The 27428-nt window shown below is 53.3% G+C and overlaps 1 protein-coding gene across 15 annotated transcripts in view; it reads right to left on the reverse strand.

Moving 5' to 3' along the window:
- ttn.2 (titin, tandem duplicate 2) overlaps positions 1-27428 on the reverse strand; it is a 250029-nt gene that overhangs the window by 21572 nt on the left and 201029 nt on the right. For all 15 annotated transcript variants that reach the window (XM_083777339.1, XM_083777342.1, XM_083777338.1 and 12 more), the window contains 12 exons: positions 10002-27092; positions 9537-9845; positions 8856-9105; positions 8086-8423; positions 7620-7922; positions 6629-6925; positions 5815-6102; positions 5046-5345; positions 4379-4530; positions 3892-4042; positions 3462-3767; positions 258-2909 (listed from right to left, as the gene is read on the reverse strand). In XM_083777339.1, coding sequence (XP_083633465.1) covers positions 258-2909; positions 3462-3767; positions 3892-4042; positions 4379-4530; positions 5046-5345; positions 5815-6102; positions 6629-6925; positions 7620-7922; positions 8086-8423; positions 8856-9105; positions 9537-9845; positions 10002-27092 — 22437 coding nt within the window. The remainder of the gene's footprint in view (positions 1-257; positions 2910-3461; positions 3768-3891; positions 4043-4378; positions 4531-5045; positions 5346-5814; positions 6103-6628; positions 6926-7619; positions 7923-8085; positions 8424-8855; positions 9106-9536; positions 9846-10001; positions 27093-27428) is intronic.

Consider the following 27428-nt stretch of genomic DNA (forward strand, 5'->3'; position numbering starts at 1 on the left):
CTCTAGTATGTGAAGAGTCTGCCTGTGCTATTCACTCATTTTGGATCAAATAAAATAATAATCATTTTTTCTCATCTCCTGAACAGTTAGTCTTGACTGTCTCTGTATCAAAGAGAGTCACATATACAGTACCGCACATTAAGTAATTCAACTTTTGCTCCTTTAAGTATAATTCAATGCAATATATATATTTTTTGCATTTTGACTCAAGTAAGATCTTAAATACAGGATTTTGAGTTAAAAAACAGAGTACTTACTGTACTGCATCTGAGCAACGATGGGCTCAGAGTCGAGGGCCTTGCCCACGCCGAACTTGTTGACGGCGGAGACCCTGAACTGGTACTCGTTGCCCTTGATGAGGTTGACCACGTTGTAGGAGCAGGCCTCCACCTTGGAGGAGACCAGCGCCCAGGAGAGCCTGGACGTCTCTCTCTTCTCCACCACGTACTGCAGGATGCCCGAGCATCCGTCGTTCTCCGGCGGGTTCCACCACACCGTGCACTTCTCGGCCGTGATGCCCGTGAAGCGGATGGGTCCTTGTACGTGCCCGGGGGTGTCGCCCACACGGACGGTGACCTCGGCCCTCTTGCCTCCGGAGCTGTTCTTGGCCTCGACGGCGTAGAGGCCGCGGTGGTCCCTGTCGGCGTCGCGGATGAACAGGCTGCTGACGCCGATGTCGGTGGCGATCTCGATGTCGAACATGGTTCTCTTGTCGATCTCGCGGCCGTCCTTGTACCAGATGACCTGCGGCACGGGGCGGCCCGTGATGGTGCAGTTCAGCTTGACGTTCTCGCCGGCCTTCAGCGTCAGCACCTGGTCCTTGGCCCACTCGATCTCGGGGACGACGCTCTCGTCCCTGGTCATGATGTAGCCGGAGGAGTTGGACGGTGGGCTAACGGTGCCCACGGCGTTCCTGGCGACCACGTGGAACTCGTAGCGGTCTCCGGGCGACAGCGAGGTGATGGTGAACTGAGTCGCGCAGATGTCGGTGAAGTTGCAGCGCAGCCACTTGCCGCGGCCCTGTCGCCTCTCCACAGTGTAGCCCACGATCTTGCTGCCGCCGTCCCTCTGGGGAATGTCCCACGTCAGGGTGACCGAGTCTCGGGTCACGTCGATGCATTTGGGAGTGCCGGGCGGGTCGACGGGCATGATGGCCAGGCGGTGCTTACTCTGTTCGCTGACGGAGCTCAGGCCTGCGTTGTTCTCAGCGTACACTCTGTAGGAATACTCCAATCCTTCAATCAGCTGAATGCACCTGTACTCTCGGTTGGTGATGATGGTGGAGTTGACCTTCTCCCACAGCAGGCTGTTCCTGTCCTTCTTCTCCACGTGGTATCCTAGGATGGGGGAGCCTCCGTCGAAGCCTGGGGCCTCCCACTGGATGGTCATGCCGTCACTGGTGACGTTTAAGGCCATGGGTTTGCCCGGTTGGCCTGGCGCCTTGTACTGGTGCTCGGCCATCACCTCAGTGGAGAAGAGGGCCTGGCTAACGCCAAATTTGTTCTCGGCTCGCACCCTGAACTGGTATTGCGTTCCCTTGACCAGGTTGGGGATCTTGAAGGTGGGCCTGATCACGCTGGAGCACACGATCTTCCAGTTGGCGTGAGAGGTCTCGCGCTTCTCCACGCTGTAGCAGGTGATCTCGCCCCCGCCGTTGTCCGTGGGCTCTCCCCAGGAGATGATGATGCTCTGAGCTTTGACCTCGTCGAAGAGGATGGGGCCGACCGGCAGAGATGGCGGACCCAGCGTTATCACACTGATGTCGAAGAAGGTCTTCTCGGTCATTTTGTTGTCCAGGACCAGTGTGTACTGGCCGGCGTGTTCCTTCTTTGCTCCTCTGACTGTGATAGAGGTCTTGTTATCTGTGGTCCTGAAACGGATCTTGTCGCTCTCCTTGATGGGGACATTGTCCTTCATCCAGCTGATCACAGGTCTGGGTTTGCCCTTGAAGGGAAGCTCGATGTGGATGTTCTGGCCGATGCGGACCGGCAGCTCTCCGTTGGGGAAGTCGATGAGGCTGGCTTCGGGCGGGATGATGAAGTCCTTCACCGTAATCGGTCCGATCAGGGAGAAGTCGCTGTTGCCCTTCTCGTTCTTGGCGAACACTCTGAACTCCATTTCGGCGTTCTCCTTGAGTCCCTTCACCTCGCAGTTGAGGCGCTTGCACGTGGCGCCCAGGACCCAATCGGGTTCCTCCTTGGTTCTCCTCTCGATGATGTAGTCGGAGATGTGGCTGCCTCCGGTGTGTTCGGGCCTCTGCCACTGCAGGGTGACCGAGGTCTTGGTGGAGTCCAACATCGCCAGGCTCCTGACGGCTCCGGGCGTCTCCGTCGCTCTGACGGGCTCCGACGTCTCGCAGGTGTCGCCCACGCCAAACTCGTTCTCGGCAGACACGCGGAAGAAGTAGGCCAGGTCCTCCTCCAGGCCGGTCACCTTGTAGAAGGTGTTGGTGCACTCTTCACTCAGCAACGTGTAGGCCTTCATGGTGGACGCCTTCTTCTCCACGATGTACTTGGTGACGGGGGAGCCTCCGTCGATCAGAGGCGCCTCCCAGCTCAGACTCAGGGCGTTTCGGGTCACGTTCTTGATCAGGACCTTCTGACAGGCGGACGGGCTGTCCAGCACCCTCAGGGACACCGTGATGATCTTGGGCTCTCCGACGCCGTTCTCGATCTCCAGCATGTACTTGCCGCAGTCGTCGCGCGTGACGGCGGGGATGAGCAGGGTGGTGGAGTGCTCCGTGCTGGTGATGCTGTAGCGGTGGTCGGCGGTCATGATGCGGTCGTCGCGGCGCCATGTGGCGTTGGGAGCAGGGCGTCCCTTCAGCGGGATGAACACCTCGACGTTGCGGCCCGCCTTGGCCGTGTACTGTGTGGTCATGTTGACGTCCAGGTCCAGGTCAGCCTCCTCTGTTTGGAGAAAAGAAAGAAACACAAAATAAAGCAAATATTTAGTCACGGAAACGTCAATTATTTAAATACCACACCCCCCTCCTCGAAAATAATATTGAAGCTATGGATGCAACTATGGTTTAATGCGCCCCAAATTAATCAGTCTTTGAGACCCGAGGTCCATATTCTACAAAATTATTGCCTTCTAAATCATGGCAGTTTTCTGAAAAACCTGTTCCTATGTCAGTGATCCTCACACTATTTCATATCAAGGACCCAAAACAATTATTTGACCCCAATCTCAAAATATGTTGCAGGGACCTCCCAGAAGCTGTGAAAGAATATATCTATATATTCAAATATTTGCGACACATTTTCACGATTTTTCAAAAGATAGCAGATCTACAAGCTTGTAGATCTGCTATTTTTCAACAGCTAAAGTTTAAAACAATAATGTTAAACAGAGATGCGTCCTCGGGTCCTAAACGGGTTAGAACCCTCCCCAGAGTGTCCATAGGAGTACGAACCGGGTTTAAAACCCTCCCCAGAGTGTCTATAGGAGTTACGAACCCAGGATGTCCTTGGCCTGGATGGGCTGGTACATGCGGATGTCCTCGCTCCGGCCCTTGCTGTTGACGGCGAACACCCTGAAGAAGTAGTACGTGGCGGGCTTGAGGTGCGCCGCCACATACTCGCAGGTCTGGACCTCTCCCTTGGAGCTGACGGGCACCCACTCCCGGTCCATGCTGTTCATCTGCTCCACGTCGTAGTGGCTGACCACGCTGCCGCCGTCGTAGACCGGCGCGTCCCAGCCCAGGATGATGGACGTCTTGGTGGAGTCCACCACCCTCAGCTTGGTGGGTTCGCCCGGGAGGTCTGGAGATGGAGGAAGACAACCTCGTCAACTATCGCTCTGAGAAAACCTGATCGTACGTATATATAGCGGTATAAAAGAGAGATGTAAAAAATAAATGATCTTTGACAGAAGATTGGTTTGTACCGATAGGGTCGTAGGCCTTGTAGAGGTCCGACCCCTCAGAGTAATTCCCGGCGCCGGCCTTGTTGACGGCACACACCCTGTACTGGTACTCGTTGTTCTCCGTCAGGTTGCCCACCTTCTGGCGGGTGTCTCTGATGGTGCCCTTCACCACCTGGTGGACAGGGAGGGAACAGCAGCTTACAGTTAACACCTTTCTTCACCACGGTAAAAGTAAGTTAAAAATGTATGAAAGAAATTGTGTGAAAATCTACTTGTAGATCTGCCATCTTCATATGCCCGAAATGAATAAGTACTGCAGTATAAGTACAGTAGTAATGTGTATACATAGGTACAGTACTTAAGTACACCACTGGTCTTTGTGATGCTTTTAAAATAGAAACTCAACGCAACACAGTGCAGATGTGAATCTGCAGATAAGATATTTTATGTTTAATCATCGTCGTTGTATTATATATTCCATTTAGATAATATATATGATGTAACAGACCTTGAACCACTGCAGGCTCTTCTTCTCTCTCTTCTCCAGGTAGTATCCGTCAATGTCGGAGCCTCCGTCCACCGCGGGTCTCTCCCAGATCACCGTCATGCACGACTTGGTGATCATGCTGACTTTGGGCTTGGAAGGCTCGCTGGGAGGAACTACGGGAATGAAGGGACAGATATATGAACCTCCGTGGAATATACATTTATTAATTTGTGTCCTCACCTTCGTCTTCAATGTTTGTGATTTTACGCAATGTTTGTGTTTACAACAAACACTCAAAATTGTCCATTCATTGGTCCATAAAGCACAGCTCAAGACCCACTTTCTACACCCTTGCTTTTAATTGATCTTTTAATTTGTTGTTATTCATGTCCTCACTGTATTGCATTACTGCTCTTGTTTTTTAATGTTTATGCCTTGCTTTTCTTTTCTTTTCCCCCCCCATTGCTCTGTAAAGCACTTTGAGCTGCATTTCATGTCATGAAAGGTGCTGAAAGTTTTATTATTATTATTTATTATTGTCAATGGGATGTAATGTTTGTCTTAGGACAAAGTTTGTGTTTCCACTTCCCTAATACTAAAAGCTGGACATTTACATTGGGTCGGGTGGTGCAGAATTTGACATACTGTGTTGCATTTATCAGTATCAGTGATGTATTTATTTTCTTACCGAAAGCGTTCTTGGCGACGATGGGCTCCGACTCCAGCGCGTTGCCCACGCCGTACTTGTTGACGCCGCGGACCCTGAAGATGTACTCGTTGCCCATGATGAGACGCTGCACGTTGACGATGCAGTCCACCAGCTTCTCCGACACGATGGACCACATGATGCGGCTCGTCTCGCGCTTCTCCACGATGTAGTGTGTCACCATGGCTCCGCCCTCGTCAGCCGGCGGCGCCCACATGATGGTGATGTTGTCTGCCGTCACCTTCTTGATCTGGATCTCTCCCGCGGGCGGACCCGGCTTGTCTGGAGGAGAAACACGCCATGCCAACGGTTATAATACGCCATACCAACGGTTATAATACGCCATACCAACGGTTATAATACGCCATACCAACGGTTATAATACGCCATGCCAACGGTTATAATACGCCATACCAACGGTTATAATACGCCATACCAACGGCATGCTGGGTTATTATGGGACCCGGCTTGTCTGGAGGAGAAATACGCCATGCCAACGGTACAACAGGTTATTATAAGGTAGAAGGCAGTGGGTTTTCAACCCTTTTTCATATCAAGGTCCATTATTTATTCAGCATTTGAGCCACGGTGACATTTAAGATAACATTTAGCCTCTCAGACCCCAAAACTAAAGAATATTCTATTGGGATAATATTCTTTGTTCACAACAGAGCAAATGTTGCTCATAAATAACAACTCTTCTTCTAACATTCTCTAATCGTGTAGACTTCTTATGAATGTTTTTAAGTACCTAGGATGAGCAGCCTGACCGCAGCGGAGGCCGTGCCCAGGGAGTTCTTGACCTTGACCTCGTAGCTGGCAGAGTCCAGGCGGGTGGTGTCCTTCAGGAGCACGCTGGTGGACTCGAAGGTGTGCTGGAAGGAGACCTGGGCGCTGGCCTTCAGCTCCTTGCCGTCCTTGAACCACTCGATGGTGGGCGCCGGCTTGGCCGTGAGGCTGAACTTCAGCTCCACGTGGGACTCGGCGCGGTACTTCACCTCAGTCAGGTACTGCGACGGGATTTCGATCTCTGGAGCGCCTGCAGCAAAACAACAGAATAATCACAACCACCAGAGTTAGATTCATTATCGTTTTTCTTGTAGTTTTCATGAGAGAAAAGAGAGGAGGATAGAGAATGAGATAGGGTTGTCACAATTTATTACATTGTTGGCTAATCGCAATTATTTTTGTTATAATCGTCGTAGTCGTGTCCATGTTGAAAAATGTTCATACGTGAAAAAGAAAAGCTGAAATAGGTGATCTAAAAGCTTACAACGTGTCACTTTGTAAAAATAAATTGAAAAACATAATGCCAGTAATGTCGCAATGTCCACTCTATTATTATTATTATTTATTACGACACCTAAATGGAATTGTACATTCTATTCATAATGTTCCAATTTGAGAAAGACAATTAATTCGTTAATCACAATAATTTGTGTGACGATTAATCCTCAACTTAGACTAGACAACTAGATAAGACATACAAAAGGAAAGGAGAAACATGTCAGAGAATCCCTTCAAATAAAACCTCTGCGGATTCAAAACGAGTCCCGGCAACCCACCGTAGGTGTCCACACACGTGACGGGTCCCACCACGGCCGAGGGGTTGCTGGTGGAGCCCACGGCGTTCTTGGCCATGACCCTGAACTCGTAGCTCTGGTCCTGGGTCAGCATGGTGATGGTCTTGCGCGGGTCGCTGATGTTGGTGAGGTGGGCCTTCATCCATCGGCCCTCGGCGCCCTCCCTCTTCTCCACCATGTAGCCGGTGATCTTGGAGCCGCCGTCGTAGTTGGGCTTCTCCCACATGAGGCTGATGGACGTCTTGGTGATGTCGCAGATGCGCACGTTGATGGGAGGCTCTGCAGGGACAGACGGACGGACAGACAGACAGACAGAAGAAACCTTTAGTTTCATTTGCTCCGTGGAGTCAGTTCAAGGACAACTGTTACATAGTCGATGCTTACGTCATGTCAGTATTTTCTTAACAATGATTGCTTTACAAATGTGACCAAATTTGACTGAGGGACTGAGGGACATTGGATTTTCTTCATGTCATATGAAAGCAGGGAATCATAGCTTCACATTGACATTGGTTGTTCAGTTTGGCCCACCAGTTTGGGAGATATGGCTTATAGAGTAATGTCTTGCAGAAAAGAGCGAGATGAGAAAACAGGCTTGAAAGGTTCACTTCTGTGGTCTCTAACATTACACCTAGCTACATGTTTAAGCATTTATTTAATATTTACATGTCGATTTCAGCTCTGACACTTATTTCAGACATGCTCTAGTATGTGAAGAGTCTGCCTGTGCTATTAACTCATTTTGGAGGGAAAAAAATAGTTTTTCTCCTCTGGTGAAAAGCTGGACTTTGCGCGATGACAGTCTCTCAGTCAAATCTGGTCACAAATGATGAAGTAATTGATCAATATATATATATTCATTATTTATTTTGACTACACAAGCAGAGATGAATCAATTAACCCATTAAGCGTGTAAAGTTTACACTGTAAAACAATGCTAACTAAACAGCGTTTAATTCCACACGCCACTCACCGCAGGCGTCGATGGCCAGCACGGCGTCGGACACCTTGCTGAGCGGTCCCACTCCGGCCGCGTTCTCCGCGCACACCTTGAACTCATAGATGAGTCCCGGGGCGATGTTCAGCACCTTGTAGCGGTTGGCCCGGATCACCATCCTGTTGGCCGTGGTCCACAGGATGCTGTTCCTGTCCTTCATCTGCAGGTGGTAGCCCTTCACGGGGCTGCCGCCGTCCGACTTGGGCGCCTCCCACGCCACGGTGACCGTCTCCCTGGTCACCGCCTTGATCTCTGGGGTGGACGGGGCGTCGGGCAGACCTGTGGGGAGGGAGGGAGAGAGAGAGAGAGTCAGCGATGAGGAGAGTAGAGGAGAGTAGAGGAGAGGAGAGGAGAGGAGAGGAGAGGAGAGGAGAGGAGAGGAGAGGAGAGGAGAGGAGAGGAGAGGAGAGGAGAGGAGAGGAGAGGAGAGGAGAGGACGTACTGTAGGGCAGGTTGACGGTGACGGGCGGAGAGTCCAGGTGCTCGCTGATGCCGTAGCGGTTCTCGGCGCGGACCCTGAACTGGTACTCAACGCCCGTGTGCAGCTTGAGGATCTTCATGGTGGAACGGGCCACGGCCGACGACACCTCCACCCAGTTGGTGCCGATGGTCTCTCTCTTCAGCACCACGTAGTTGGTGACGGGGCTGCCGCCGTCGTAGGCCGGGGGCAGCCAGGTCAGCGTCACGCTGTCCTCCGTCACGTCGCTCAGCTCGAAGGGACCCACGGGCCCGCTGGGTCGGTCCAGGACCACGATGTTCACAGACTCCTTGGTGGTGCCGCTGTTGGTTGTTAATTAACATTAATTAATTAATACGCTTTTACAGTTGCAAAATTATTAAAACGGATAGTGTGTGTGTGTGTGTGTCTGTGTATGTGTGTGTGTGTGTGTGTGTGTGTGTGTGTGTGTACAAAAAGGATGTCAAATCATAGAGAAAATGTCCAAATGTCCATAGTAGGCCAAGTAGGCAATGAATGGCCTACTTGTGCTCGAGCAGAGCACGCAACTTATCTCTGACTCCTGTCAACTTACTGTCCCTCCCTCTATAAAATATAACAAATAAAAGATGAAACCCATAAAAAAACATTTAAAATAAAACTTACACCAATAGAAATCAAAATTCCTTTCCTATAACAACTGTTCGCTTGCTCGCGCAAGTAAATAATAACCTGGAGTTGGAAGCGGTGATGTAAACTATAATAATAATAATAACCTGGAGTTGGAAGCGGTGATGTCGTAGCGTCCAGCGTCCCCGGCGATGCTCTCCCTCAGGGTGATCTTGATGCTGTCGGTGGTCACCTCCGAGTTGAACCTCATGGTGTCCTTGCAGATGACGTTGTCCTTGGCCAGGCTGACCTTGGGCAGCGGCCGGCCCATCAGGGGGATCTCCACCTTGAGGTTGGAGCCGGCCCTGACGAACAGCGTGTTGTGGGGGATGCCCTTCATGATGATTTCAGGAGATTCTGGAACCACGAGAGAGAGAGAGAGAGAGAGAGAGAGAGAGAGAGAGAGAGACGGGACCAAAGAAATAACGTGTGAGGAAAAGGTGCAAAGTCACGTGGCATTTCTTGCATTGGCTAAACATAAACCCGTAACAAATAGTGAGCCTATAGACACAAAGCGTGGCCGTTTTCTATTGCAGGGGGTTGTCAAACCTTTCAAGCTTGAGACTCCCCGGGACTGGAATTTACAATAATATTTTACGAATTGATCACTCAAATAGTGAAAATAGCTGATCTACCAAGCTCAGTTTAGTTTTTTATATGTTGTCATTTTTCGAGTGGCGCGCTACGAGCTTGTAGGTCTGCTATTTTTGAAAAATCGTGAAAATGTTTCCGTGGACATCTTTGAATATATATTCTTTCAGAATTTTTATTTTATTTCTGACACTCACCAAGCTGGTCTTTCACCATCACCGGTACCAACATGGCAGTGAAGTCACTGAACCCAGACTGGTTCTCAGCTCGGACTCTGAAGAAGTACTCGGAGCCCTCCCTCAGACCGGACACGGCAAAGTGGTTGAACTTGGTGGTGCCACAATTGACCCATTTCTCCTGGCTCTTGTCCTCCACCTTCTCCAACGCCTCCACCAGGTAGCCGCTGATCCTGCTGCCTCCGTCGTGGTCCGGCTTGGTCCAGCCCAGGGTCACGCTCTCCTTGGTCACCTCCGTCACGCCCAGCTTGGGTGGCGGGCTCGGCTTTTCTGGAGGGCGAAGATCATTTACGTTTTAGCAGGTTGTCTCGCGTTTTCATATGCATGTGAATTTGGAATTGTGCAGCCTAAAGCTATAACTGTTAGCCAAAAACATCAACAAGTTCAATAAGTTATTATTTTTTCTCTCTATCAATATCGAAGTACCTGAGATCTTGGTTCCGTCATGGGTCTCGGCGGAGACGCCGACACCGTACTCGTTCTCTCCCGTCACCCTGAAGTAATAGATTCCTCCCTCCAGCAGGTCCATCACCTTGTAGGTGAGCCTGGTGCAGGCGTCGGACAGCCTGGTCCAGCCCTTTTTGCTGGCCTCGCGGATGTCCACCAGGTAGTTCTTGACCGGTCCGCCTCCCTCGTTCTCGGGAGTGTCCCAGGTGACAGTGGCCGAGGTCCTGGTCACCTCCTTGGTGCCCACGTTGGACGGCGGTCCCGGGGAGTCCAACACCCTGACGTTGAGCGTGAGCGAGGTGCTCCCGGCCATGTTGGACAGGGTGATGGTGTACTTCCCGGAGTCGTTGCGCGTGGCCTTCTCCAGCGTGATGAGGGTGAAGGTGTCGGTGGTGTCGATGATGGCGCGGACCCTCAGGTCCACGTCGGCCTTGGCCCAGGACACGTGGGGGACGGGCTTGCCCCTGAAGGGCACCTTCATGGTAAACGAGCTGCCGTCCTTCACAATCAGGGTCTTCCTCATCTCGTTGCTGATGTCAAACACGGGCTCCTCCTCCCTCTCCTTGGCCACCAGCGAGTCCGACTCGGGGCTCTGCTCGCTGGGTCCCATCTTGTTGATGGACCTGACGGTGAACAGGTACTCGGTGCCGGTGTTCAGTCCCACCACCGTGAACTCTGTGGCCTGTGTGTTCTGGACGCCAACGAACCATTCGTCGTCAAAGCGTTTCCTGTACTCTACTTTGTAGCCGGTCACGGGCGCTCCGCCGTCAAACAGCGGCTTGTTCCAGGACAGAGTGGCGGTGGTTTTGGTGTTGTCGACGATCTTGGGCTTGGCAGGAGGAGAAGGCAGGAACTGTGGGTCTTCTGCCTTGATGAGAGGGCACGGCACGCTGGGAGCACTGAGGCCTGCCGCGTTCTCGGCAAACACCCGGTACTCGTACTCGCAGCCGTTGCGCAGGTTTCCAGCCTTGACTCTCAGGTCGTACACAGGTTTCTTGTTGACGCGGAACCAACGTGTGCCGACCTTCTCTCTCTTTTCAATGACGTAGCCGCCGATGCTGGCGCCGCCATTGTCCTCTGGCCTCTCCCAGCAGATGGTCATGGCCTCGCTGGTGACCGAGGTGACCTGGACATTGGTGGGAGCAGCCGCGACAGTGAATTGATCCATGGCCCTGGCGGGATCACTTTCCAGGGCCTCGCCGTCGCCGTACTTGTTGACTCCTCTGACTCTGAAGATGTACTCGTTTCCTCTGAGTAGCTTGGTGACCTTGCACGTGGTGGCTCTCATGTCTCCATAGATCAGTGTCCAAGCCAGGCGGCTGGTCTCGCGTTTCTCTACGATGTAATGCATGATCTCAGCACCACCGTTCTCCTGGGGGGGTCCCCAGGTTATGGTGCACTTCTCTGCTGTCATGCCAGTCACGACCAGTGGTCCTGAGGATGGACCGGGTCTGTCCAGAACTTTAACGTTGACGGCCACAGACCTGGTTCCAGCCACGTTATGCAGGGTCACCACGTACTGACCTGAGTCTCTCCTGATGGCATCTCTGACGATCAGTAAGGTCTTGAAGTTGGTGGAAACGATCTCATTCCTTGGCGTCTTGGCATCAATCTCCTTTCCATCCTTTGACCAGGAGATAACGGGGAGGGGCCGACCGGTGACCTCTGCGTCGATGCTAATGACGTCTCCTGCCTTGACCACAATCAGACTTCTGTACTTTTCGTCCAGTATAACGGTGGGTGGGTCTACATCATCCTTGACCGTCACGGTTCCAGTGCTCTCGGATGGAACGCTGAGCAACTCGGCGGAGTTCCGGGCGATGACGTGGAACTCGTACTGCACGTCCTCTGTGAGCTCAGTCACGTCAAAGTAAGTGTCCTGCAAGTTGGCGAAGTTGCACTTCAGCCAGCGGCCGCTGGGCAGCTCTCTGCGCTCCACGATGTAGCCGGTGATCTTCACTCCACCGTCATACTCCGGGCCTTCCCAGAGCAGCGAAACTGTGTTCCTGGTGATGTTGGTGACTTGGAGGTTGCGAGGAGGGTCACATGGGTCCCTGGCTGGTGCAGGATCGCAGGGCTTAGTGCATGGGCCGATACCGGCGGCATTCTCAGCATAGACTCTGAAGTGATAGGACAGGCCTTCCTCAACGCCGGTCATCTTGAACTGATTCTCGGCCAGCAGACCTCTGTTCACCTTGTTCCACAGCATGCTGCTCGTGTCTTTGCCTTCAACGTGGTATCCCAGAACCGGGCTTCCACCATCACTGGCGGGCCTTCCCCAGGTTACCAGCATTCCATACTTAGTGGACTGGGCAATCTCGACATTGGTGGGAGCAGTGGGAATTTCGAAGGGATACTGGGCGACGATCGGTGCCGAGTCGATAGAATGGCTCTTGCCATAGCGGTTTTCAGCCGCGATGCGGAACAGGTACTCTGCGCCCTGGTTGAGACGACACACCTTGATGGATGACCTGGCGACTGTGGCAGAGACGATCTGCCAGTTTGTGTTGGTGGCGTCTCTCTTCTCCACCACATAGTTGTTGATCTGACAACCACCGTCGTAGCTCGGAGGGTCCCAAGACAAAGAGATGAAGTCGGCGCTCACCTCGTCAAACTTGATGTTGCTGGGAGGTCCGGGTTTGTCCAGGATAATGACGGACACCTCGGCTGTTTTGGTGCCAATAGAGCTAGTCAGGGTGATCTCGTACTTTCCAATGTCCTCCTTGGTTGCGTCCTTGATGGTGATCTTGGACGAGGTCTTGGAGGTGAGGACGTTGACCCTGGTGGTCTGCTTCAGCACCTGGCCGTCCTTCTTCCAGGACACCTCGGGCTGAGGTCTGCCCTTGATAGGAATGTCGAGCTTCAGGTCATCTCCAGCCTTCACGCTGAATGTGTTGAACATCAGGTTGATGGTGGGTTCAAGGGTGGTGTCCTTCACCACCACGGGGCTGGCCAGGGGCTTGGCGTCGCTCTTGCCCTTGTCATTCACAGCAGTCACCCTGAAGGAGTATTCCTCTCCGGTGTTAAGTCCATCGATTGTGGCCTCCAGCGCTTTCATTTCACTGCACACCGTCCATTTGTCGTCTCCCTTAGACTGGATCTCTACGATGTAGCTTGTGATCTTGCTGCCTCCGTCGTGGTCGGGCTTCTCCCAGGCGAGGCTGACACCGTGACGTGTCACATCCACCAGGGTGACCTTACCAGGAGGCAGAGGGGCCTCTGACACTTTGATGGCCTCCGTGGAGGCGGGCAGACCCACTCCCAGCTCGTTCACAGGCAACACACGGAAGTAGTACAGTCCTCCCTCCTGGAGGTCAGAGATGATGTAGGAATTCCTCACGCAGTTGTTGCAAACACTGCTGAACGCCATTCTCTTCTGCTCTCTCTTCTCCACGATGTAGTGCGAGACCTTGATCCCGCCGTCGATGAGAGGAGGTTCCCAGGAGATGGAGACCGACTCTCTCCTCACGTCCTTCACCAGCAGGTTGGTAGGAGCGCTGGGGGAGTCCAGGATCCTGACGTTGACATAGGCTGACTTTGTCCCACTCAGGTTCTCCAGGGTTAGCACGTACTTGCCAGTGTCAAATCTGTCGACGTTGTCGATCACCAACATTGTGTAGGAGCTGGTGACCTCAATTTGGGCACGCTCAGTCATAGTACCGTCAGTCTTAGACCATTTCACCTCAGGCTCAGGCTTTCCTCTGATGGGTACGAACAGGCGCAGGGTGGCACTGGCACGGACGTTAACCATCTTCCTCAGGTCAGCGTCCAGCTCAATCTCAGGAGCTTCCAGCATCTCAGCAGCCATCACAGGCGCAGGTAAGTCCACGTGGTCTCCTACTCCCTCGACGTTCATGGCACAGATGCGGAAGTAATACTCCAAGTTCTCCTTCAGTCTCTTGACGGTGTAACTAGTAGTCTGCACACCACTGGGTGGTGTAGCTGTGATCCATTCGTCATCCGACGCCTCCCTCACCTCAACAACGTATCCGCTGACCGGCGCTCCGCCATCATAGATGGGCCTGGACCAGGCTAAGGAGACAGAGGTGCTAGAGTGGTCTGTCACTTTGGGATTGCTAGGAGCACCCGGTGGATAAATGGCATCGAGGGCCGTGATGTATTCCGTCGCAGAACTGGGCTTGCCCACACCTGCAGCGTTTTCAGCCGAGACTCTGAACTCATAGGAGTGACCCTCTATGAGGCCTGTGCTTCTGAACCTGCAGTCAGTCAGTCTCTTCTTGTTGGCCTTTGACCATCTGATGCCCTCTTTGTCACGCTTCTCCAGGACGTATCCGTCGATCGTAGCTCCTCCGTCGCTCTCGGGTCTCTCCCAGGTGAGCACGATGGAGTCTCTGGTGATGACACCAACCTCGGGGACGGAGGGAGAGCTGGGAGTGGTGAAGGGGTTGCGAGCAACAACCGGATCCGACTCCAGAGGTTCACCGACACCATATTTGTTCACGGCTGTGACTCTGAAGATGTACTCGTTGCCAGGCAGCAGCTTGGTGACTTTGTAGCTGATAGCCTGGATGCTCTGTTCCACCACCGTCCACGACAATCGGCTGGTTTCCCTCCTCTCCACAATGTAATGCTGGATGGCGGCTCCGCCATCGTGCGTGGGGTGGCTCCAGTGCAGATAGCACTTCTCAGAAGTCACTCCCTTCACCTCTAGTGGGCCTGCAGGAGGACCAGGTCTGTCTAGTACCTTCACATTAACTGGGACCATCTTGATTCCACCCACGTTGATGAGTTTCAGCATGAAGTGGCCTCCGTCCACTCTGACGCAGTCCTTGACGGTCAAAACGGTTCGTGTAATTGTGGTCTTGACCTCCATTCTAGGCGTGGTCTGATCTATCTCTTTTCCATCCTTCAGCCAGATGACCTCAGGCAACGGTTTGCCAGTGTAGTCTGCGTCTATGACGTACGTTTCACCAGCGTGAACCACGGTCAGATCGTTGAACTTAGGATCCAGGGTGGCTTCTGGCGCCTCAATCTCATCCTTGGCAGTGATTTCTCCTGTGCTCGCAGAAGGAGCGCTCAGGGTGCCCGCTGCGTTTCTGGCGATGACTCGGAACTCGTAGACGGCGTTCTCTGTCATGTTTGTGTATGTGAACTGGGTCACAATGATGTTGGTGAAGCTGGCCTTCATCCAGTGCTTGTCTGGGTGCTTCTTCCTTTCAACGATGTAGCCAGTGATGCAGCTGCCTCCGTCGTACTGGGGACGTGTCCACTGGAGGGTCACAAAGTTCCTGGTGATGTCGATAGCCTCGACGTGGGTGGGTGGGTCAACGGGGTCCGTGGCCACCGTAGTCGCAGACAGCTTGCTAGCGGGGCTGAGCCCGGCGATATTCTCGGCGTACACTCTGAATTCATACTCGATGCCCTCCTCCAGGTCAGTGGTTCTGTATCTGGCGTCGGGGACGATCAAATTGTTGAGCTTGGTCCACATCAGACTGTTCTTCTCCTTCCTCTCGATGTGGTAGCCCAGGACGGGACTGCCTCCGTTGTTGGTGGGAGGTTGCCATTCCACCACCATATTGTCCTTGGTCACAGAGGAGATGAATGGGGTTCCAGGAGCGGCAGGCTCCGTGAACGGATACTGAGCAATAACAGCAGGAGAGAGAATAGCGGAGCTCTTTCCATATCGGTTCTCAGCCGACACTCTGAACTGATACTCAACTCCAGTCTTCAGCTTAGTGATTTTGATGGTGGATCTGGCGATGGTAGCGGAAACAATCTGCCACGCAACGCTGGTGGTGTCTCTCTTCTCCACAATGTAGTTGTTGATGGGGCAGCCTCCTGTGTACTCTGGTGGCTCCCAGGTAATGGTGACAAAGTCGGAGCTGACCTCATCGATCTTTATGGGGCCAGTGGGAGGCCCAGGTTTTTCCAGGATGACAACAGTAATCTCCTCTGTGGCTGTTCCAATACTGCTGGTGGCCGTCGCTGTGTATTTGCCAGAGTCCTCCCTGTTTGCCTCTTTGATAAGCAGTGTAGTAGAGGATGCTGTGCTGGACACATTCAGTCTGGTCGTCTCCTTAATTACCTGTCCCTCCTTCTTCCATTCAATTGTAGGCACGGGACGACCGATCACCGGGATCTCAATCTTCAGATCATGGCCAGTCTGCACACTATAGGCGTTGAATGCCACCTTGAAGGCGGGTGCCATCGTCACATCCTTGGCAGTGACTGGAGCAGCCAAAGCCCTGGGGTCACTCTTGCCCTTCTCGTTAAATGCAAACACTTTGAACTGGTACTCCTGTCCGGTGCTGAGGCCTGTTACGGTGCCATTACAGTTCTTGGTGGTGGTGGCCACCACCCACTCCTCTCCCACCAGCATTTCGATGTAATAGCCGATGATTCTGCTGCCTCCATCGTGGTCGGGTTTCTCCCAGGACAGAGATGCACTGGTCTTGGTCACATCGGTCAGAGCGACCTTGCCCACGGGCAGAGGAGGTTCTGACGTCCTAGCACCCTCGTGGGTCTCCGCTATTAGACCTATACCAAACTCGTTCTCAGCCATGACCCTGAAGTAATAGACACTTCCCTCAGTTAGCCCGGTGATACGGCAGGTTGTCTTGGTGCATTTGTTGTCCACATTAGTGTAGGATGTCCTGACCGTATCGCGCTTGTCAACAATGTAATTGGTGATTCTGGAGCCACCGTCGATGAGAGGTGGTTCCCAGGACAGAGTAACACTAGTCGTGGTGATGTCATTCACTGCAATGTTCTGTGGGGCTCCTGGCGTGTCCAGAACTCTGACAGTAACAAAGGCCGACTTGGAGCCAACGCTGTTCTCCAGGGTAAGGATGTATTTTCCAGCATCGTTCCTGTCACAGATGTCAACGGTGAGCTGTGTGAAATCGTCACTCTTCTCCATCTGGACTTTAGCGGGCAGCTCTCCATCTTCCTTGGCCCAACTGATGGCAGGGGTGGGAATGCCTGTGAATGGAATGCCGATCCTCATTGTACCTCCTGCGCGGACCACCACTGCCTTTCTGAGCTCTGCATCCAGAATCATCTCGGGAGCATCCATCGTCTGTTCGGGTTTCACCACTCCCTCGACCTCTGTAGGCTCACCGAGTCCCATTTTGTTTATGGCACATATGCGTACCTTGTATTCTTGATGTTCAACCAGCTTCTTAATGGTGAACTTGGTGTCCTTCACTCCAGAGGCAGGAGTGCTGATCTCCCATTCTTCCTCGTCAGCCTTGGTGATCTCCACGGCGTAGCCCTGGATATCACAGCCACCATCGTAGATGGGCCTGTGCCAGGCCAATGTGACCGAGTTCTTAGTAGTACTGACCACAACGGCATCAGTGGGCATGCCAGGCTCAAAGGTCGGGTCGCAGGCCTTCTCGTAAGGGGTAGCCGGGCTCGGTTGACCCACTCCGGCTGCGTTTTCAGCCGAGAGCCTGAATTCATACTCGTGGTCCTCGGTGAGGCCTGTCACTCTGAACCGCAGGTCTGTGAGTCTGCGCTTGTTACACTTGGTCCACCTGATTCCAGCTCTGTCTCTCTTCTCCACAATGTAGCCAGAAATGTCACTGCCCCCGGTGGTCAGAGGGCGGGTCCAGCAGACCGTCATGGACTCTCTGCTGATGTTGGTGATCTCCAGCTCTTGAGGTGGACCAGCAGCAACGAAGGGATTCCTCATGATCACTGGTACAGACTCCAGAGGCTCGCCTGTGCCAAACTTGTTGACAGCCAAGACTCGGAAGATGTATTCGTTGCCCTTGAGCAGCTTGGTGACCTTGATCATGGTGGCTCCACAGTCACCGGAGACCAGGGTCCATGCCAAGCGGCTGGTCTCTCTCTTCTGGATGATGTAGTGGTTGACGCTGGCTCCGCCGTCATGCCTGGGAGGCAGCCATGACAGGGAACACTTCTCCTCTGTGACATTGCCGACAGTGAGAGGTCCTTCAGAGGGTCCGGGTCTGTCCAGTACCTTCACGCTGAAGGAAACCGTCTTGGATCCAGCCACGTTAGTCAGAACCATTGTGTAGTTTCCTCCATCGACTCTGATGGCGTCCTTCACCACCAGCAGGGCCTGGAAGTCTGTGTTTTTGATCTCTGCTCTGGCAGAGTTCTCCACCACGGCGCCGTCCTTGATCCACTGGATTGTGGGAAGGGGCTTTCCTTCCACAATGGCGTCCAGGGTGAACGTCTCTCCTGCATTAATGACGATGGTCGTGGCGTACTTGGAATCCACCTCGCACTTGGGTGTCTCGACTTCATCGATGGCAGTGATGGCACCTGTGCTCTCAGAGGGCTTGCTGACAGCTCCGCCGGCATTCTTAGCAATGACTCTGAAGTCATATTTGGCGTGTTCAGTCAGTCCCAATACTGTGAATTCATGTTCAAGGACATTTGCGAAGCTAGCCTTCATCCACCTTCCCTCGGGGAGGTCACGTTTCTCCACTATATAGCCAGTGATCAGACATCCACCGCCATACACTGGGGCGCTCCACCTCAGCTTCACAGTGTGCCTTGATACAATGATGGCCACTGGGCGGCCGGGAGGATCACATGGGTCACGGGCTACATAGCCCTCTGACAGCTTGCTGCATTTGCCAACGCCGACGATGTTCTCTGCGTAGACTCTGAACTCATATTCAATGCCCTCTTCCAGAGGAGTGGATTTGTACCTGCAGTCCTGGATCAGTGACTTGTTGACCTTGGTCCAGAGGAGGCTGTTCTTCTCTTTCCTCTCCATGTGGTAGCCCAGGATAATGCTGCCTCCGTCAGATGGAGGCTTATGCCACTCCACCACCATGTAGTCCTTGCTGTATGAAGAAACGTATGGCGTTCCAGGTGGACCGGGCTCCTGGAATGGATACTGAGCCAAAACAGGCTCTGAGTCGATAGAGTAGCTCTTTCCAAATTTATTCTCAGCATAGATTCTGAACTGGTACAGAGCACCGGTCTTCAGGTTGCCGACCTTTAATGTGGTTCTAGCCACAGTTGCAGACACGGTCACCCAGTTAACTGAAGTGGTGTCTTTCTTTTCAACAACGTAGTTGGATATCGGGCATCCGCCTGTGTATGCGGGAGGCTCCCAGGTGAGGGTGATGCTCTCAGCACTAACGTCGTCCAGTTTGACAGGACCTGTGGGTGGGCCTGGTTTGTCCAGGGTGATCACCTCGATGGTGGCATCCTTGGACGCCAGGGCATTAGTGATGTTAATGCTGTACAAGCCTCCATCCTCTCTGGTAGCGTCTTTGAGTGTGAGAGTGGTTTTGTTTGCAGCATCAGTGACATTGACTCTGGTAGTTTGCTTGAGTGCAGCTCCATCCTTGGTCCAAGTAATGGTTGGTTTGGGATGGCCAGCAATAGGCACATCTATCTTCAGGTCATAGCCCACCTGGACATTGTAGGTGCTCATTCTAGGCCTCACATCAGGCATGATCACAAGGTCCTGAGCTAGAATTGTTTGACCCAGCTGCCTGCAGTCACTCTTGCCCTTTTCATTGACGGCAAACACTCTAAATTGATATTCCTCACCCTTCTGCAGGTTGGAAACTGTGGTCTCCAGTCCCTTGATACTGGCACATAGAGACCAGGTCTCACTGTCCTTGAGAGCCAGTTCCACCTCATAGTAGCTGACTCTGCTGCCACCATCGTGTTCAGGTTTCTCCCAGGCCAGTGTTACACTTTTACTTGTGACATCAAGGACACTGACTTTACCAGGTGGCTGAGGCTTCTCAGAGACCTTCACTGGGTCCAGAGTCTTAGCAGGTTCACCCACGCCATATTCATTCTCAGCTAGGACTCTGAAGAAGAACATCCCCCCCTCTGGAAGGGGTTCAATCTTCCATGACATCCTGTTGCAGGCGGTGATGCGAGAGTATACCTTTCTGGAGGCCTCACGCTTCTCAACAATGTATTGCTTGATCTTGGAGCCGCCGTCTAGAAGTGGAGGTTCCCAGTTTAGGGTGACAGAATTCTTGGTGATCTCCTTTACTATGAAATTGGCTGGTGCACTGGGTGAGTCCAAAACTCTGACGCTAATGAAGGCAGACTTGGCTCCACTGGCATTTTCTGCTGTCAGAACGTACTTGCCACTGTCGAATCTGTTAACATTCTCAACGACGAGAGAAGCATAGCTAGTTGTGTTGTCAACCAAAGCTGTCTCATTAAGCTCTCCCTCTGCCTTGCTCCATTTCACCTCAGGAGGTGGTCGCCCTCTGATAGGAACAAACAGCCTGAGGGTGCTGGCTGCTCTGATGTTGATCATCTTCCTCATGTCAGCATCCAATTCAAGGTCTGGAGCCTCAAGCTTCTCTTCCAAGAGAACCTTTCCTGGGAATTCACCGAGCTCCCCAACGCCAACCTTGTTGATGGCACATACTCTGAACGAGTATTCATGCTTCTCCAGGAGCTTTTTCACCGTGAAATTGGTTTCTTTGATTCCAGTGGGAGGTGTACACATGACCCACTCATCAACTGCTCCATTGCAGGCTTCAACAATGTAGGCCTGAATCTCACAGCCACCATCATAGATGGGTTTTCCCCATGTCAGGGAAACGGTGGATCTGGTACTGTCAACCACCTTGGGGTTGTTTGGTGGGCCCGGTTCGAAGATAGCATCAAGTGCTTTGTAGTACTCTGTTGGCTTGCTAGGTGTGCCAACTCCTGCATTATTCTCAGCAGAAACTCTGAATTCATAGCTGTGGCCTTCTATGAGACCTGCAACTCTGAAGCGCAGCTCACTCACTGTGCGCTTATTGGACCTTGTCCACCTCACACCTTCCTTGTCACGTTTCTCAATAACGTACCCTTGGATGGGATTACCGCCATCATTCAATGGTCTCTCCCATGTCACCGTCATTGAGTCTTTGGTGATGGTGAAGACTTCTACTTCTGTTGGTGGGGATGGGGCGACAAATGGATTTCTAGCGATCATTGGCTCTGATTCCAGAGGCTCACCAATTCCATATTTGTTGACTGGGATTACTCTGAAGATATACTCATTTCCAGGGACGAGTTTTGTGATCTTCAGATTCAGGGTCTGAACTTTGGGGTCAACCCTGGTCCAGACAAGCCTGCTAGTCTCCCTCCTCTCCACAATGTAATAGGAAACGTCACTGCCTCCATCCTGCAAGGGGGACTTCCAAGCAATGCAGCATTTCTCATTGGTGACTCCATAGATGGAGATCGGGGCATCAGGTGGGCCCGGTCTGTCCAAGACCTTGACATTAATGTTAACCGACTTCTCTCCTCCGACGTTCTTTACCAGAAGTGTGTACTGGCCTCCGTCGATCCGAATGGCCTCCTTGATGGCCAGACAAGCTGTGAAGTCTGTGTTCTTGATCTCCAGGCGAGCTGCGTCGGGTAGGGGCAGTCCGTTCTTCAGCCAGTGCACTTTGGGCACAGGCTTGCCGCTGAAACCAGCCTCCAGCGTGACTGTCTCTCCGGCATTCAACACTACAGCCGAGGAGTATTTGGAGTCGATGTCAATCTCGGGTGGCTCCACCTCGTCCATCGCGGTGATGGCTCCGGTGCTCTCAGATGGTTTGCTAGAGACACCACCCGCATTCCTGGCAATGACACGGAACTCATAGATCGCATTCTCTGTCAGGTCTGTGGCAACAAATTGAGGCTCGAGGACATTGGCAAAGCTAGCCTTCATCCAATGGCCACTCTCTCCTTTCTTCTTCTCCACCACGTAGCCTGTGATCTTGCTGCCGCCATCAAGCTCAGGGATTTTCCACTTAAGAGTCACACGACTCCTGGTGACAATTGTAGCTTCTGGCTTTCCAGGGCTGTCAACTGGGTCTCTGGCCACTTGCATCTCGGTCAGTTTGCTGGACTTACTGAGGCCAACAATGTTCTCAGCATAAACTCTGAACTCGTACTCAATGCCTTCCTCAAGGCCGCAGACCTTGTGTCTGGTCTCTGGGATGATCTGTTTGTTCCCCTTCGACCACATGAGGCTGTTCCTCTCTTTGAGCTCCAGGTGGTATCCCATGATCTTGCTTCCACCGTCGCTGCTGGGTGCATCCCATACAACCACCATGTTATCTTTAGTGGCTGACTGGACAACAGCAGAGCGGGGTGAGCCGGGCACTTCGTAAGGATATTGAGCAACGAGGGTCTCAGAGATCAGGCACGAGGACTTGCCATATCTGTTCTCTGCAGCGATCCTGAACTGGTACTCGGTTCCAGTCTTCAAACGAGCTGCTTTCACGGTGGTTCTTGCTACAGTAGCAGACACAATCTGCCAGTTAACAGTGGATGTGTCTCTCTTCTCAACAACATAGTTGTTTATACTACAGCAACCGTCATACTCTGGTGCTTCCCAGGACAGAACCACACTGTCAGCAGTGACCTCTTCCATTGTAATTGGGCCGGTTGGGGGGCCAGGTTTATCCAGGACAACAACATTAATGTCCAGGGCGGCATCTCCTGATGAATTGTTCAACTTAATGCTGTAGGTACCCACATCATCTCGGCAGGCCTCCTTGATCATCAGGCAAAGGCCTTTTTCAGTTATGTCAGCATTAACCCTAGTTGTCTCCTTGAGGGCGACGCCCGCTTTGAGCCAAGCCACAGTGGGTTTAGGATGTGCAGCAAATGGTACTTCTATCTTCAGATCATCCCCTGCCAAAACGTTGAATGTTGTGAACTGCAACTTGAAGGTTGGGACGATGACCAAGTCTTTGGCTGTTACTGGCATGCTAAGAGGTCGAGGATCACTGACTCCCTTCTCATTGGACGACGAGATACGGAACATGTACTCCTGTCCCTGAGTGAGGCCAGTGACGCAAGCCGCGTTGGTCTTAACCAGCATGACCTGGGTCCAGGTCTCACTGCCCTTATTCTGCATCTCAATAATGTAACCTGTGATTCTGCTGCCACCATCATAATCGGGTTTCTCCCAGGTCAGACTGATGCTGGTACCAGTTACCTCATGGAGAGATACTTTGCCTGGTGGCAGAGGCTTCTCTGAAGCCTTGACTGCTTCCATGGTTTCCACTGGGAGGCCGACTCCATACTCGTTCTCAGCGAGGATTCTGAAGAAGTATAGTTTTCCTTCCTCCAGATCTCCAATCTTCCAGCTGGACTTGTGGCAGCTGTCACTGACCGTTGTGTAGGCCATTCTGGTGGACTCACGCTTCTCCACTATGTACTTTTGGATTCGAGCTCCTCCGTCAATGAGAGGTGCGTCCCACATGAGCGAGACTGAATCTCTGGTGACCTCTTTGATGAGCAGATTCTGTGGTGCTCCAGGGCTATCCAGCACTCTGACATTGACGTAGGCCATCTTGCTTCCAGAGCCATTCTCCACAGTCACCAAGTATTTACCACCGTCAAACCGGTCAACATTTTCAACCTGAAGAGTGGTAAAAGATGGGCTGATTTCAATATTGGCCTTGTCCAGGGATGCTCCGTGCTCTCTTGCCCATTTCACGTCAGGTGCGGGTCTCCCCTTGATGGGGACAAACAGTCTGAGGGTGCTGCAGGCTCTGATGCAGACCACCTTACGTAGCTCGGCTCCAAGTTCAACCTCTGGAGCAAGGAATCTGTCCTCGGCGATGGGAGTTCCAGGCACCGCGGCAGGCTCTCCAACTCCTTCGCAGTTAGTGGCACACACGTTGATTTTGTAGTCTTGGTTCTCCTTCAAGCCGGTGATAGTGAATGAGGTGGCTGTCCATCCCTTCTTGGGAGTCTGTATGGTCCACTCGTCTTCCTCGGGCAGGCAGGTCTCCACCGCGTAGCCGGTGATTTCAGAGCCACCATCGTAGACAGGCTTGTTCCAGGCCAAGGTGACGGAGGACTTGGTTGTGTCCAGCACCCTGGGGTTACCGGGAGGTCCCGGCTGGAAGATGGTGTCGACGGCTTTGTATAACGGACTGGCGAGACTAGGCTGGCTCAGACCAGCATTGTTCTCTGCAAGGATTCTGAACTCATACTCGTGTCCCGGCGTGAGGCCAGAGACCTTGAATCGGAGGTCAGAAACTGTCCTCTTGTTACACTTCACCCAGCGCGTGCCAGTCTTGTCTCTCCTCTCAACAACGTAGGTGTTGATGCGGCTGCCGCCGTCATGTTCTGGGCGGTCCCAGCAGACGACCATGGAGTCCTTGGTGATGGTGGTGACCTCAGGCTGCATCGGTGGGTCCGAGACCACGTAAGGGTTGGCACAGATGACGGGCAGAGACTCTATAGGCTCGCCGACGCCATACTTGTTGATAGCCAGGACTCTGAAGATGTACTCGTTGCCCTTGAGCAGCTTGGTGACCTTGAACCTGTTGGCCTGCAGGTCTGTGGCCACGTTGGTCCATGCCAGTCTGCTGGTCTCACGTTTCTGGATGACAAAGTAATCGATCTTGGCGCCGCCGTCGTGTTCAGGATGCACCCAGTTGAGGACGCACCTCTCTGCAGCGATGTCTGTGATGGTGAGAGAGCCTGGAGGTCCAGGTCTGTCCAGCACCTTGACGTGGAACGAGTACTTGGCAAAGCCACCGGGGTTGCTGGCCGTCAGGGTGAAAACGCCGCCGTCCTTCCTCAGGGAGTCTTTGTTCACCAGAGTGGTGTGGAAGTCCGACGACTTGATCTCGATCTTGGTCGAATCTGAGAGCTCCTTTCCTTCCTTGGACCACACCAGGGATGGAATCGGTCTGCCGGTCACGTTGGCCTCCAGCTTGAACAGTTCTCCTGCCATGACGACCAGGGTGGTGCTGTAGGAAGAGTCCACGTCGAGCACGGGCTCCTGGATGTCATCTCTGCATGTGATCTCCTCCGATGGCTGGGACGGGGCACTGATCGATCCGGCCGAGTTCCTGGCCATTACGCGGACCTCGTAAGTGGCGTCTTCCGTCAGACCGCTGACGGTGTAGATGGTTTCCAGAATGTTGTTGAAGTTGGCTTTGAGCCAGCGTCCATTAGGCATCTCTCTCCTCTCCACGGTGTACCCCGTGATGGAGAATCCACCGTCTCCCACTGGCCTGGTCCAGGAAACCGTGATCTCGTGCCTGGTGACGTTCAGTGCCATGGGCCTGCCTGGTGGGTCCACTGGGTCCAGGGCGAAGTACGTATCAGAGGGCTTGCTGGCTTTGCTCAGGCCGGCCATGTTCTCAGCAATGACACGGTATTCATATCCGATTCCATCGACCAAACCAACTGATTTATAGATGTTTCCGACCACCAGAGCCCTGTTGACCCTCTGCCACAGGATGCTGTTCTTCTCCTTCCTCTCCACGTGGTAGCCCACGATGGCGCTGCCTCCGTTGGTTGCCGGCTCGTCCCAGTTCAGAGTCATGGCGTCCTTGCTGAAGGCTGTGACAACAGGAGTGCCCGGCTGCGCTGGCACCTCAAACGGATACGCAGCCACTACGGGATCAGACATGAGGTAGGGCCCGGATCCATACCGGTTCTGGGCTCTGACGCGGAACTGATACTCGGTTCCCGTGCGGAGGCGAGCTGCCTTGAAGGTGGTGCGGATGACCGTGGCTGCCAGCTCCACCCAGGAAGTGCCAATGGTCTCCCTCATCTCAACGATGTAGTTGTTGATGGGAACACCTCCGTCGTTCTCTGGCGCCTCCCAGGACATGAGAATGTAGTCGCATGACACCTCCTCCAGCTTCACAGGCCCCGTAGGAGCCCCCGGGATGTCGTGGATCAGAACCGTGATGGTCTCCGTCACCGTGCCCAGGATGTTGATGGCGGTCATGGAATATTCGCCTCCGTCCGTCCTCTTGATCTCACTGATGTTGAGGATGGTGGAGGTGGGCGTGGTTTCGATGTTCATCCTCTGGGTCTCCTTCACCACCACGACTCCCTTCTTCCAGGAGACCACGGGCTTGGGTTTGCCGAGCACCGGGATCTCCACCTTGATGCGGTCTCCCGTCTTGGCGATGACCGTCTTCTGGTACACGGAGCGCATGTCGAAGGACGGAGCGGTGGTCTGCTCCCTGATGATGGCGGGCCTGCTCTCGCGTGGATCACTCCTGCCGGACGCGTTGACCGCCATGATGCGAAAGACGTACTCCGCGCCCTCCGTCAACTCCGTGGCGACGTAGTCCAGGGCTTTGATGGCGGCCACGTGGACCCACTCTGCGTCTTTCTTCTGGGCCTCAATGACGTATCCCGTGATCAGGCTTCCGCCATCGTGCAGCGGCTTGGTCCAGGCCAGGCTGGCGGTGTTGGCGGACACGTCCGTCACGTACAGGTTCTCGGGGGCGGAGGGGGCCTCGGACACCCTGATGGGCTCGGCGGTCTCCGCGGGCTCTCCCACGCCCAGGTCGTTCTCGGCGGAGATGCGGAAGTAGTAGTGGGCTCCCTCCTCCAGGTTGAGGAACTTGAAGGAGCACTTCTGGTGGGTGGTGCTCAGCACCGTGTAGGCCTTCTTGGTGGCCGCTCTCTGCTCAATGACGTAGTTGAGGATCTTGGAGCCTCCGTCGATGATGGGGAACTCCCACTGCATGGTGATGCTGCTCTTGGTGATCTCTCGGGCCGTCAGGTAGACCGGAGGTCCCGGCGTGTCCAGGACTCTGATGTTGACGAAGCCCGTCTTCTTCCCGGCGACGTTCTCCAGGCACAGGTTGTACTTGCCGGCGTCGTAGCGGGTGCAGTCGGGGATGACCAGCAGGGTGTAGGACTCCGTGGTGTCGATGTGCGCATGGGTCTTGAGGTTGATGCCGTCCTTGGTCCACGTCACGTCTGGCTTGGGACGTCCCTTGATGGGAACGAACATTCGGATGGAGGCGCGGCAGCGCACCACCAGGGTCTTCCTCAGCTCGGCGTCCAGCTCAAAGTCGGGGAACGACTCCACGTCGACCAGGTCGATGACGTTCTCCACCTCCGCCGGCTCTCCCACTCCCTCGGTGTTGATGGCGTAGACTCTGAACTGGTAGCGGCCTAACTTCTGCAGGTTGCCCACCACGTATTCTGTGCTAATCAGCTTGTTCTGGTTCTCTGCCTCCCAGTCGTCGTGGCCCTCCTTCCTGTACTCAACGAAGTAGCCGTCGACGTTGAGGCCGCCGTCGTAGTGCGGCCGCCCCCAGCTGAAGGTGGCGGTGGTCTTTGTGGTTTCTGTGATCCTGGGGTTGGACGGAGGACCGGGTGGATCTGCACAACGAGAAGAAAGGACAAAAACGTATGAGGGATAAAAATATAAACACAGGCCCAGGCCGTAGCGTAACGGTCTGGGCACCGGACTGGTAATCCAGTCGCAGTGTGCCGCGGGTTCGACTCCCGGACCCGACACGGCCTTTACTGCATGTCATCCCCCCATCTCTCTCCCGTTTCCTGTCAGCCTACTGTCTGTCCCTTCAAAAATCAATAAAAGGCGTAAGCCGCAAAAAAATATCTTAAAAAAAAATATATATATATAAACACACATAGGTTTAAGCTCATGACAGCATGACTCTGACCACTCTGTAAAATAAGTGAATATAATGGCTC

This window comes from Protomyctophum parallelum (assembly GCF_964188405.1).
Source record: "Protomyctophum parallelum genome assembly, chromosome: 11".
NCBI lineage: Eukaryota > Metazoa > Chordata > Actinopteri > Myctophiformes > Myctophidae > Protomyctophum > Protomyctophum parallelum.